Raw genomic sequence first — 13,026 nt, 5'->3', positions numbered from 1 at the left:
TGAGGTGAAGTCATGTGACCGTGCTGTAGTTCCTTTATAGCCCAACATTAGCCACCTTTAGCTTAGCGGTGGTGACGTGAAGTCATGTGACCGTGCTGTAGTTCCTTTATAGCCCAACAATAGCCACCTTTAGCTTAGCGGTGGTGATGTGAAGTCTTGTGACCGTGCTGTAGTTCCTTTATAGCCCAACATTAGCCGCCTGTAGCTTAGCGGTGGTGACGTGAAGTCATGTGACCATGCTGTAGTTCCTTTATAGCCCAACAATAGCCACCTTTAGCTTAGCGGTGGTGACGTGAAGTCATGTGACCGTGCTGTAGTTCCTTTATAGCCCAACATTAGCCACCTTTAGCTTAGCGGTGGAGAGGTGAAGTCATGTGACCATGCTGTAGTTCCTTTAGATCCCAACATTAGCCTCCTTTAGCTTAGCGGTGGTGATGTGAAGTCATGTGACCGTGCTGTGGTTCCTTTAGATCCCAACATTAGCCTCCTTTAGCTTAGCGGTGGTGATGTCAAGTCATGTGACCGTGCTTTAGTTCCTTTTTAGCCCTACGATAGCATTTAACGGCATTTACACTTCAGCATTCATAAAATGGTCTTATCTTAACAGAACTTATGTTTGCAACAGATCTTATTTTCGGCAATATTCCTGAAATCCAATGGAAAATGCCATTGAGTTTTGGTCATCATCCCTGCACCACTCTATTAGAGAGCAACAAGGGACAGCAAGGATACAGCTCACAATGTGAGAAAAGTGTGTGGAGAATAATGATGAAGTGTGAGCTTGAGGGTCTATTCTTCACCTTAGGAGCAGTTACTTGACAAAATGAAATGAACAGCTTGGTATGCAGCCTTCAAACATTTGATAAAGGATGTGCGATGCATGTTAAAACTTCTGGAAAAGGTATTACCTTGAGTTATGATCCTCTAGTGTCACTAAAATTACTTATTGAGACTTGATTTGGAGTCGACGTGCCACAACTTGAGAAAAAATAACCAACAAAAGAATGACTCAAAAAAGGCCGGTGCAAAAAATAAAGTATGTTCTTAGAAAAAGTGGAACAAGGACACCAAAATCCAGGCAGGCAAACAAAGAAAAGTGCTATGCTACATCAGAGCCAGGTGAAAAACAAGCAAAGGTCCAAACAACTGGTCGGCTATTTTACAAAATACTGAAAAGACAAGCCACTCAGACAATCTGGCAGTAAACACATGGAAGTGGATTGGTACTTATACTAGAGAGCTGATGGGGGAATTGGGTGAGTGGTGAGCAGGTACAGTTGATCTACCATCGGAAGGTCAGGCAAAAGGGAATTGCAGTGTCTGAAATGAAAACAGACAACATACAAATCTCCTCTCTCCTAGGAAGGCAAGCGTCCTTGGGAGAACTGTTTCTACCGGTTTGATCCGTGTCTTAGATATGTCCATGACACTTCCGACAATAACAGGACTTCAGGTTTTACCCTGGCATCAATTCAAAGCTCTCCATTGTACTCCATTGTTTTCCACTTCTTTGCCGCAAGCACTTCCCCACAATAAGCACGACAAGGCAAACTTAAAACCATGACACAACGATAGATCTGAAAGCATTCAACTTTTTGAACACGATTGGAGTCGCAGGGTCTGAAATGAAAACAGAAAACAGAAACACTCGTCTATTCTACAGTAGGAAGGCAAACGTCCTTAAAAAGACTGTTGCTACCAGTGTGATAAGCAGGGGCGTCGCCTGGACCTGGAAACATTCGGGGCTTAGCCCACAGTGGCAGCGCTACAGACACATTTTCTACTGCAAGACTCCCCACACGCACATACACAATTGCGCCATCTGGTGTCACAAACGTGTGTCTGCATTAGCTTTGTTACGGCAATGGATTGTGGGAGATTCTCATAGCACTTGAGGATCTCTTGAGGGTAAGGTGCCTGTATTATCTCGGTGGACAAAATGTATGTTTTTATTTTATAAGGACAATAACGTACTGTTGTGTTTGTTTAGTTTAATGTTAATTGTTTAATGCTCACAGTCACAGCAACATGTTTTTGTGTGATTGGTTTTATATGATTTATCAACGTGATCATCAATAGCTAATCTGAGCACCAGAACCCAGCTCACGTGTCCTTTTATGCTGTCCATTGAAATGCAGGAAAGTAATCACCAGCTCCGAGTGATCTGTTGCCGAGGGGACACTACACCGGAATTACATAAGCAGAGAAAAAGTGCTATTTTGAGGGAACTCACCTCCTCTGGAGTCCCCCAGGAAGATTTTTTTAAATGATGAAGTTAAAAGCATCAATCTTGTGCACTTTGAGAGCAACATCAAGAGATATGGATACATCTCTCAACACCCATATGTCAACAAAAATCAAAGAATCCGAATCAGAAACGGGTTTATTATTTTAAAACACTTTATTTTCCAATTAAATCATAAACTATGTCAAATTATTAGAAGTTGTTAGTAATCAGATTAAACAGAAAATAGGGATGGAAGGAGGAAATAATAATCCCTCATCTCTTGCTGTTTGCGGTTGAAATTATCTCTTTTGCTGGCCAAATGGAAAGCAGTGATGTCTCACTTGCCTTGGCCCTGTATCTGCAGTCCCTAAATCAGTCATGTTACCCATTGACTCGTGTCTGTTCTGGTGTTCCTGTTCATTGTTGTCTCCATTGTCGTTCTTGTCTGTTGTATCTCCTTCTTGTGTGTCTCCTTCTTGTGTGTCCCTTTCTCCTGTTCTCCTTTCTTCATCCTCTACTCTGTTTGGCTCATCTGTGATGACTGTGGGTAACACAAACAAGTATGTAAGTCAATCAGTTTCCAGCTCTGTCAAATAAATGAATTTCAAGATACACACATGTGTCTTCATTAAAATGAGTTTCACCACACAGTCACAAAATGTAATACTAACCAATTGGAAATAGTTGAGATGTACATCTCTTGTAGATATCACTGTTAGAGTAGTTATCTGCCAATAGAACAGAATCATTCCTACAAATGCAGTTTGAGTAATTCACTTAATATATTCACATCACACTTTAATATAGTCATTTTCACTTAATACTCTAATATAGTCATCTTTCTGCATTCAACACTAAGGAAAGCTGTATAATTTGACATGATAATGAGGAAAAAAAGCCTCCGACAATGCAGATCATTTTTTGATCATATCAATTTTAAGATGGGGGTCAAGGCTTAATATTTGGGAGCATAGTGTCCCTTGCCCTCTTTCAGGAGCCCCACTGGATTAGCTTTGATTGAAGTATTTGTATAAAAAGCTTGTTGGCTGACTGTCCATCTCATAATGTTCACATAGAAACTAGCTGTCAATAGGAAATATCAATCAGAAGAATTATAATTGAATGCAAAAATCTGTCACAAAAAGAGGTTGCACATTTAAATGCAGGTGTTGTTATGGCAACGTCAGTGGCCAGACAGCCACATTTACTGCTGCAAATACGTTCAAACATGCCGTCGACACGTAAAGCAGTGGCAACTATGCCACCATTTCAGCTGACTCTTTCTCAGAAATACTGTCACATAACATCCAGGAATCATATATTTCAGTGCTAGTTTGATGCTAAGCTAAGCTAACTATGAAACACTTTAACTGACAGGACTCCGGATCAACTGTGTACTGTATGGTAGCTTCTAGCTTCATGTCGAACAGTAAGTCAACCTTTCCCAGAGAGCTTTCTTTGAAATCACCAGGTAACGCTAAAAAATACAACGTTTAGATTGTATGACAAAGTGTGTATAATATATCTGGCTAGCTAAAGCTACTTGCTAACGGTTTAGCTTACCCCCGCGATTCAAAGTAACGTCAACGTAGCTATAATGTATGCTTTGCTTACATGTTCGCATAACTTGTAAGTTTACTGACATTTACATACCTTGTTCACCTGGCTCAGGTAGTGGCTCTGGGGTTGTTGTTTGAGCCACCACTTGAGAGTTTCCATCTTTTTTATTAAAACAATTTCTAATGTCCATCTTCAGAAACTCCGCGTCCGCGGCTAAAAGTGTAAACACTGTCACAGAGGAGAGGTACGTACCTGTCAGCCAATAAAACACGTTTATTTCCATGCAACTCTCTGATTGGTCTGGTGGTTGCATCTGTTGCATTCACAGAACACGGGAAATTACAATTCTACCATCTTCTAGGTAAAGTACGGTTAATGTATTATATTATTGAGGGAGAATTTGTCCGGGGCTAAAGAAAAAACATCCGGGGCTAAAGCCCCGGATGCCTACCCCAGGCGACGCCCATGGTGATAAGGCCAGCTGTGTCTTCGATATGTCCATGAAACTATCTTTTCTTGAGACAATAACAGGACATCAGGTTTGACCCTGCCAGGGACTTATAGTTTGATGTTGAATATGCTCTTGGTTAAGTGTCAGGATCATTGGAAGAGAGCGCCAGAGTTCTCAGTAAATGTCTTTGTCACTTCTCTAGCTGTGACTTCCAATAAATCTCCAGTGTCTGACATCAATTTGAAGCTCTCCGTTGTACTCCTTGGGTTTTTCCAGTTCTTTGCTGCAAGAACTTCACCACAATAAGCACACAAAGGAAAATGTAAAACCATGACACGACGAGAGATCTGAAAGCATTCCACTTTTTTGACCATAAGACAGCAATGATGGGAAAATCAGCTTTGTAACCCTAACCCTAGCCTAAAAGCATTTTACATTATAATACAATAGGCAACATTTAGATAAGTTCAAGGCATATTGAATTGCAATTTAAGACTTGTAACTTGGGTCCCTCTAGTATTCTAGTTAAAAAAAAAAGAAAAGATTAACAAGACAAACATGTCGCTGATGACGATGACCTAATGTTTTATAAGAAAAATATATGTTAGAGGGGGTAGGACCAGAAAAGTTTTTATAAGCTTCTTCTTGCCCCTGTTGAACATGACAGAGACTATCTGAAATTTTATTTTATTTTTATTTATTTTTTTTGTTCGTTATTATTTTTTTTTTTTGGTACTTTGTTATAATTATTAATCTGAGTGAAAAAAAGAGAATATATATATATTATTGTTATATTTTTTTGTTTCTGACATGTTCAATAAATTGACTAAATTAAAACTAGTTAGGTCAAAGAGTTTTTCATTGTTTTGGCTCTTTGAAAGATATGAACTTGCGGGATTCTTGCTGTTTTTAACTGCGTGGTGGATTGCATTGATTGTCAAGTTGCTTTGGGTATACAACTCGGTATTTGAGTCTTTACTGTTCCACAACTGGGTCTGTAGTTGTTTCCCAAAGTGAAGGATTTCAAATCTATTGGGGCCTTGTTCAGAAAGGGAAACATTTACAAATTGGTCATTATTTGGACACGGCAAAGAGCAATTTCAGCCAGGAGACAAATTCACAATTGACGAGTTGATCTACTTCCCAGTTAATATCAGTATGAAAGAGATCATGAATAAAAGCTCCTGGAATTAGTTTCCTTCAGCAGACTGGAACTCATCCTCAGAGACGCTCAGACATCCACAACATCCTCAAAGTGTCAAAGAAGCCAATTAAAGTGGTCTGGGCCACCAATAATGAGGCTCTGGTAATTCACCTGGGAGGAGAACCAGGGCCAGAAGGGATTACTCACTCCAGTATAGTATGATGGGAGGAGCTGGAGGATTTTGCAGAAGAAAATCATGTCTGGTCCGCCTTGCTTATTAGCCTTCCTCTACTGCAGCCCTGGATTAGTGGCCACAGCCGGAGGAATGGATTTGTGACTTGCCCTAAATAACATGAGACATACTTTACAGCAGGGGTGTCCAAACATTTTTCACATACAGAAAATATACGAAGGGCTGGGCCACTCACTAGAGGTACTTTGCTTCATAAGTTCAGTTATAAGTCGGCAATCAAATGTAAGTAAATGATGCTTAATCAGCCTACATCACAGCTCTCCATAGGATTTCAATTATGTTGTTAGCAGCTCATTCCTTACAACAGAAGCGTCAGATTGCTTATAATAAGCGGAAAATAGGAACTGTATATTTAAAGCTTGTTATAAAAAATAAGTTATTGAGCTTTTTTCTTATCAACTTAGATTTGTTAGAAAAAATTGTCAGCTTCAACTGACTGAACTTATTTGAAAAGTGGGCTTATTAACATTACATTACATTTAGCTGACGCTTTTATTCAAAGTTAGTCTTTTAGCAGTTCTTAGTTAGTTAGTTAGTCATTAACACATGAATACTACTGTAAAATATCTGTTTTCATCTATATTTAAGAAATAAAAGTCAAGCACAAAAAAAGGCCATTTGAGGGCCATACTTATATATACTTATATTTTTTTTATTTGCTGATGGCCGATTAAAAATGGACCGCGGGCCGCATTTGGCCCCCGGGCCGTAGTTTGGACACCCCTGCTTTACAGGCATGAAAGATTACAAGAAACATCAGCTCGAGGCCAGACTTGCAAACTCATTTTCCACATCGAACTTTGAGGTCTGCTGGAAATTCATCCAGAAGTTTGAAGCCTCCCTCTGCTTGTAACTGTCCACACTGTTCTGTTGCTGTTGTGCTTTATAATAAATTGTTTATGTACGATATTAAGGAGAGTATGGTTATTAATGTTGCCTTCAGGTGCTGGGAGTGGAATGACAACCCCATACCCAACTGGGTGATCAACGGACCAATCGGCTTATCCATTATGGTGAGTTGAGTTTTTCCCTTCTGTTTGTCGGCTCGTATTTTTACATTTAAAAAGCACTATGTTAATAAAAGGATGCCAACACCCTCGCCATGAGTTACTGTTGATACGCAATGTCAAGCTTTCAAACAAAGCATTGCGTTGAAAACTCTTGATGATCAGCCTTCGATTTGAGAAACAGATCATATGGTTGATGATTTGTGTCCAAGACATGAAGGAGACATTTCTTCTATATCTTTGAGAGCTATTTGTGCTACCATATAATAGTTGATTTCAGGAAGCAGATGAAAAAAATATGTATATTCCTTTTGTTTCTCAAGTTACAGCATGGTGAGATTTAATGCTTTGCAATTGGCATTTCTTTATTATTTGTTCCACTTCAACCGTTTTTGAAGATGAAGAAAAACCAACGTGTTTGCCAAAGTAATCTCAGGTCTCTTCATAGATCTTTGAAATGTCCAAGCGCACTCATTTAGCATGTGAATAAATCATGCTTGATCAGGCTGATTGCTAAGAAAGGATTGAACAATCGTCCAAGTGCTCAAAAAGCATCATTAGGGCGAAACAAATTCGCCCAAAAATTCCCCAAAAGTCATACGTGATTACCCGAAGTATGACTTAACTGTTTTCACTTGCTTTAAATCAGGGGTTCTCAAAGTTTTGATGAGTGAGGGCCAATTGAGGTACCCAATATTGGATTGAGGGCCGCCCAAGAAAAAACGGAACACAAAATAATTCCAAAACAAATCCTTTCTTTATTGTACTGACCAATTACCGCAACTCGCGAGATGCCTAGTTGCCATGCAACCAGTAGTCTAGAAAACTTTCCACAAGCTGTCATTCATAATTTAGGAATGACAACCCAGGGGCGCAGTTTTACCATTCTTAAATTCCATTCTAATTCTTACTAGACACAACCATGGAGGATTAAAATATAACGCATGCATTTCAGCGTGTCACATTAACTATCGCGGGCCGCCAGAAACATTTCCGAGGGCCGCCATTGGCCATCAAATCAAAAATATCTGCAGGGCTTTTGGAAAGTATAAACTGGCTTAAACAACTACTTCTGTAGCATTGCGCCACCCCAACAACTCCGCACTTTGAGAACCCCTGCTTTAAATGAACCAACGATGCACCAAGAGTCCTCCAATCCTCTTTGTTCTGGATGTAGCACTGACTTGCTGTTTGAGTCTCTTCAGTCATCGCTTCAGTGGGTGGAAAACCGTCCAACTCGGCACAATAAAATCCCTCCTTACGGGGGTTTTCTGACTCTTCAATTGATGTAATTTCCTTTCTCCCTGTCTCCTAGGTGAACTTTATCCTGTTCATCAGCATTATTCGGATCTTGGTCCAGAAGCTGAGGTGTCCTGACGTGGGCGGAAACGACCAATCACAATACAGGTATCTCACAAGAGGCGACACCTGCTACCGTGGAGGAAAGTCAGCTCAAATGTATTCTTAAAAGAAGATAATCTGAGACGCGCAGAACATTTTTATCCCCTCTGCTGTCCGGAAACATAACGGTGTAGATAACGGTTATTCAAATAGACGGCGTTTCGTGAAATGCCGAGTGGGGGAAGTGCCTCTGTAGTGGGAAATTCTTGCACAATTCAGGGTCTTTTCACGGTCAGACACACAATCGTACCCTGCAGGGGAATGTGAGCTGTGCTGAGCTGTCAGGTACTCTCGTATCCTGCGGTCACGGAGATCAGAGAGTCAGAGGCGATTAAAAGCCTGGAGAAGCCACTTCAGAATCTCCCGTTGCTGTAGGTGAAGACACGGTGTCAGAGCGGTGGGGTTTAGTGCAGTCCTGAGCAGAGATGACAAACTGAGAGGAAGGATTTCACCGTCTCAATGTACGCTGTACACGCTGTAGTTTAAGCCAGTTTATACTTTCCAAAAGCCCTGCAGATATTTTTGATTTGATTTATTTCGAATGTGTACAACAATAATAAAAAAAACGATATTAATAATGAAATGAAACATGAGAATTATTATACATAACTGACTTACAAATTGACCTTTTGGGGGTTTCTCTTTCCTGTAGTGTAGAATATAGATTTGAAGCTGCAAGGCCGAAACGCCTCCTTTGTTTACTTCCAGAAAATCACTATGTAACACTTGGGCTCCTATTGGCTAGCGCTTCAACACATTGTACGTGATAGGCCAAGGGGCGGGACAGCTCTAAGCGGTTGACCAATCACAACAGAGCTGGCCAGCTAACCAATCAGAGCAGACTGGGCTCTGGTTTCAGACAGAGGGTGAAAAGAGGTGCTGCAGCACAGGCTGTGTGAGAGAAATAAAGAGCTTTTTGAACATTAAAGCATGGAGACACGGAGAGACGCTACATACTGATATACACCTGAACATCAGCAGGAGAGGACTCTTTAAAGTACAGACACTACATACTGATATACACCTGAACATCAGCAGGAGAGGACTCTTTAAAGTAGAGACACTACATACTGATATACACCTGAACATCAGCAGGAGAGGACTCTTTAAAGTAGAGACACTACATACTGATATACACCTGAACATCTGCAGGAGAGGACTCTTTAAAGTAGAGGCACTACATACTGATATACACCTGAACATCTGCAGGAGAGGACTCTTTAAAGTATAGACACTACATACTGATATACACCTGAACATCTGCAGGAGAGGACTCTTTAAAGTAGAGGCACTACATACTGATATATACCTGAACATCAGCAGGAGAGGACTCTTTAAAGTAGACACTACATACTGATATACACCTGAACATCAGCAGGAGAGGACTCTTTAAAGTAGAGACACTACATACTGATATACACCTGAACATCAGCAGGAGAGGACTCTTTAAAGTAGAGACACTACATACTGATATACACCTGGACATCAGCAGGAGAGGACTCTTTAAAGTAGAGACACTACATACTGATATACACCTGGACATCAGCATGAGAGAACTCTTTAAAGTAGAGACACTACATACTGATATACACCTGGACATCAGCAGGAGAGGACTCTTTAAAGTAGAGACACTACATACTGATATACACCTGAACATCAGCAGGAGAGGACTCTTTAAAGTAGAGACACTACGTACTGATATACACCTGAACATCAGCAGGAGAGGACTCTTTAAAGTAGAGACACTACGTACTGATATACACCTGAACATCAGCAGGAGAGGACTCTTTAAAGTAGAGACACGACATACTGATATAGACCTGAACATCAGCAGCAGAGGACTCTTTAAAGTAGAGACACTACAGACTGATATACACCTGAACATCAGCAGGAGAGGACTCTTTACAGTAGAGACACTACATACTGATATACACCTGAACATCAGCAGGAGAGGACTCTTTAAAGTAGAGACACTACATACTGATATACACCTGAACATCAGCAGCAGAGGACTCTTTAAAGTAGAGACACTACAGACTGATATACACCTGAACATCAGCAGGAGAGGACTCTTTAAAGTAGAGACACTACATACTGATGAGCACAATATGGCCCCTTTAAATCAACAACATCTCATACAACAGTGTGAAACAAAATAACATCCGTTTCAGTTGAATAATGTTTTTAAATAACTATTTTCTCTCAGGAGATTGGCTAAATCCACCCTGCTGCTGATCCCTCTGTTTGGGATCCACTACGTTGTCTTCGTTTGTCTCGGCGGATCCATCGCAGAGGATTATAAAATATTCTTCGACCTGGCACTCGGATCCTTTCAGGTGCTATATGACATATGTTTACATCTCATCACTACATGTTATTATCTACACACATCTACAAGCATACACATTATCTTGTACATTTTAGATTTCAATATTGAATTACTACATAACATGTTTTATTAAAGTCCTAAACATGACTGTGTTGTTCTCTTCAGGGTCTGGTGGTGGCCATTCTGTACTGTTTCCTAAACAGTGAGGTAAGCTTGTATTATATAAAATAAAGTAACTCTGTGTGTGGCACCAAATGTTATTAAGTTTTATCTCCATAAAACATTTAGGTGTTTAATTTAAGAGGAGCTAAACAATAATACAGGTCTTGCTTAAGTATTCCCATGAAGGTGTCTGCACTCCGCTGATAACAAGCCTGTTTAAAATACATGGCTTATTTTCAATTTGGTCGATGTTGTTCTGAAGACAAAGGTTGAGGTAATAGGTTTTTTTTTTAATTAAAACTTGTATGATTAGGTGAGTGACATTTGTTTAAAGGTGCTGCGTATCTTCATTCTGCAGCACCTTGTTTGTTGTAAACATGGAATGTGAACTTTGTATGATAATTAAAGGTGGGGGAGGTACCGGCTTCCATCTCGTGCACGCACAAATGTATCTCGTGCCCTCATTGGTAGGGTTGGGTATCGTTTGAATTTCCATGATTCTGATTCGGATTCCGATTCTACTTTTCGATTCCGGTTCTTAACGGTTCTCAATTCCGATTCTTTGAGGGGCAGGGTAACAAAATGATACATGCTTCTTCCACCAAAACAATTACATTTATTCGAGAAACTTTTACACAGGTTAGTTTACAGTAATATTCACATTAATCAGTCTGTTTATATTCACTGCTATGTAACTGTAACCTGAGGACCACTGAAGCCACAGCAGTGCAACAGTCCAACTTTTAAAGGACCCCCCCCCCCCCCATTTAAAAACAGTTCTTGTTGAGAAAAACAAGCATATCTGCCTAAAGTAAAATGCTTCAATCTGTTTGTGAATTGTGATCAAAATGTTTGAGACCCACTGAGATAACTTGGACTAAAGTGAACTATCTAAACACTGAGAGTCCTTTACCTCACTGAGCTGAAGTTATCAGTCTGACTGGAGAGGACTCTCCCTCCACATCATTGTAGAAACATCTTCTTCTTCCGTTAGAGCAGCTAGCACCAGATGCTAATAACAACAGCGCGTACCGGTGCGCCCTCCCTTTCTCCCTCGCTCACTCGCACTTTGGCTGTGAGCTGCGGGCGCCAGATAAGCCAACATCCCCCATTTTCATCACTTGCAGCGCCCATCGTACAGGGGAAATGAAACGTGTAACCGGGATGAAAAGGGTGTTACATTTACTTAATTATGAATGTTGTTACATCAAGGCCGAACATTAGGATGAGCACCAACGGTCAAAACATTATTTTTCCTCCCAGAGCTGTCAGCGCAGCGCCTCCCAGATCTAGCGCCCTAGGCGAACATCTATACGCCAGTGCGACGGGCCGGCCCTGGTCCCAGGTTACGCTGTAGGAAGTGTAGGTACAACCAGAGCCATATAATAGTATAATATAATATGGCGCTGGGTACAACCATAGATATATATAAACACGTGTTTATATCATATATCTATGGGTACAACGCTGGTACAACGCTACATTTCCCGCCCCGCCACAGTCATACAGTAGGCTACGGAGAGCGGCGAGAAACATTTCCTCAGGCATCGAAAAAGCGGAACCGAAATTCACATTTCTAAATGATGCCGTTGAAATCGAAATGTTGGAACCGGTTCCGGTTCGGAACCGGTTCTCGGTGCCCAACCCTACTCATTGGGCGTGCCGTCATTGGGCGTGCATTGCAGCAGTACTTCAATGACTCGCCAGCAACAGGCGGCCACTTTCACCAGTCTGCTGACGTCATGTTCATGTGTGTTGGAGGAGGTGCTCTGTAAGGAAGTCTGAAGGAAGGGGCGGATTCTTTTCGGCTGTGTACTTTCAAATTGTAGTGCACTTGAGCCGGTTTCTGAAACGTACCTACCCCACCTTTAATCAACCTGAAAAAATCGGATAAATATTCCGTTGAATTCCCAGACCTCAACAGGGAAAATCAAGTAGGAACTATATAATTAAAACATATGAAAGAAAAATAATATACTGTAAAACGCAAAACATAAAAAATAACCCATGCTAAATAAATCTTAATTACTCCAAACGTACCAGAAATATAAAAGAAATGAACCAATATTTATTGTAAGAGACCCTAATATTTTCCATTTCTATATATTTAATCTACAAGACCCTTCTTAGTCTTAGTCACTTACACAGTGTATGATTTTGTACCTACTGTAGGGACAATTTCCAGCACATTTGTGGATACACAAGGAGAGAAGTACCATACTTTATTCATCCCAAGTCACAGCAGTATTTGTCAATAAATGTACAAGACTTACAAACTTCTTCAAAATAGTATAAAATAAACATTAAAATGTAAAAACTGAATATACATATTCTCAGTCGAAAATACATATATTCAGAAGATTTTCGACACACTATAAAATATACATATACTCTTATAAACCAAACAAAAACATAATGTACTATATTCATAAAAAAAGTGTTTGGATTCAAAATATATATCCTGTGATGAATTGCTATTAGATCGGTCTTTA

At 40.3% G+C, this 13,026-nt stretch overlaps 1 protein-coding gene across 1 annotated transcript in view; it reads left to right on the top strand.

Annotated features, from left to right (window-relative positions):
- The window catches only part of LOC117462783 (vasoactive intestinal polypeptide receptor 2-like), a 77,279-nt gene that overhangs the window by 63,996 nt on the left and 257 nt on the right, over nucleotides 1-13,026 (top strand). Inside the window, exons 9-12 of the mRNA XM_034105101.2 lie at nucleotides 6,579-6,648; nucleotides 7,958-8,049; nucleotides 10,250-10,379; nucleotides 10,538-10,579. Of these exons, the coding sequence (XP_033960992.1) occupies nucleotides 6,579-6,648; nucleotides 7,958-8,049; nucleotides 10,250-10,379; nucleotides 10,538-10,579 (334 nt within the window). The remainder of the gene's footprint in view (nucleotides 1-6,578; nucleotides 6,649-7,957; nucleotides 8,050-10,249; nucleotides 10,380-10,537; nucleotides 10,580-13,026) is intronic.

Source organism: Pseudochaenichthys georgianus, chromosome 17, assembly GCF_902827115.2.
Source record: "Pseudochaenichthys georgianus chromosome 17, fPseGeo1.2, whole genome shotgun sequence".
NCBI lineage: Eukaryota > Metazoa > Chordata > Actinopteri > Perciformes > Channichthyidae > Pseudochaenichthys > Pseudochaenichthys georgianus.
Note: the sequence above shows the minus strand (reverse complement) of the source record. Positions and strands in the feature narration are given on the sequence as shown.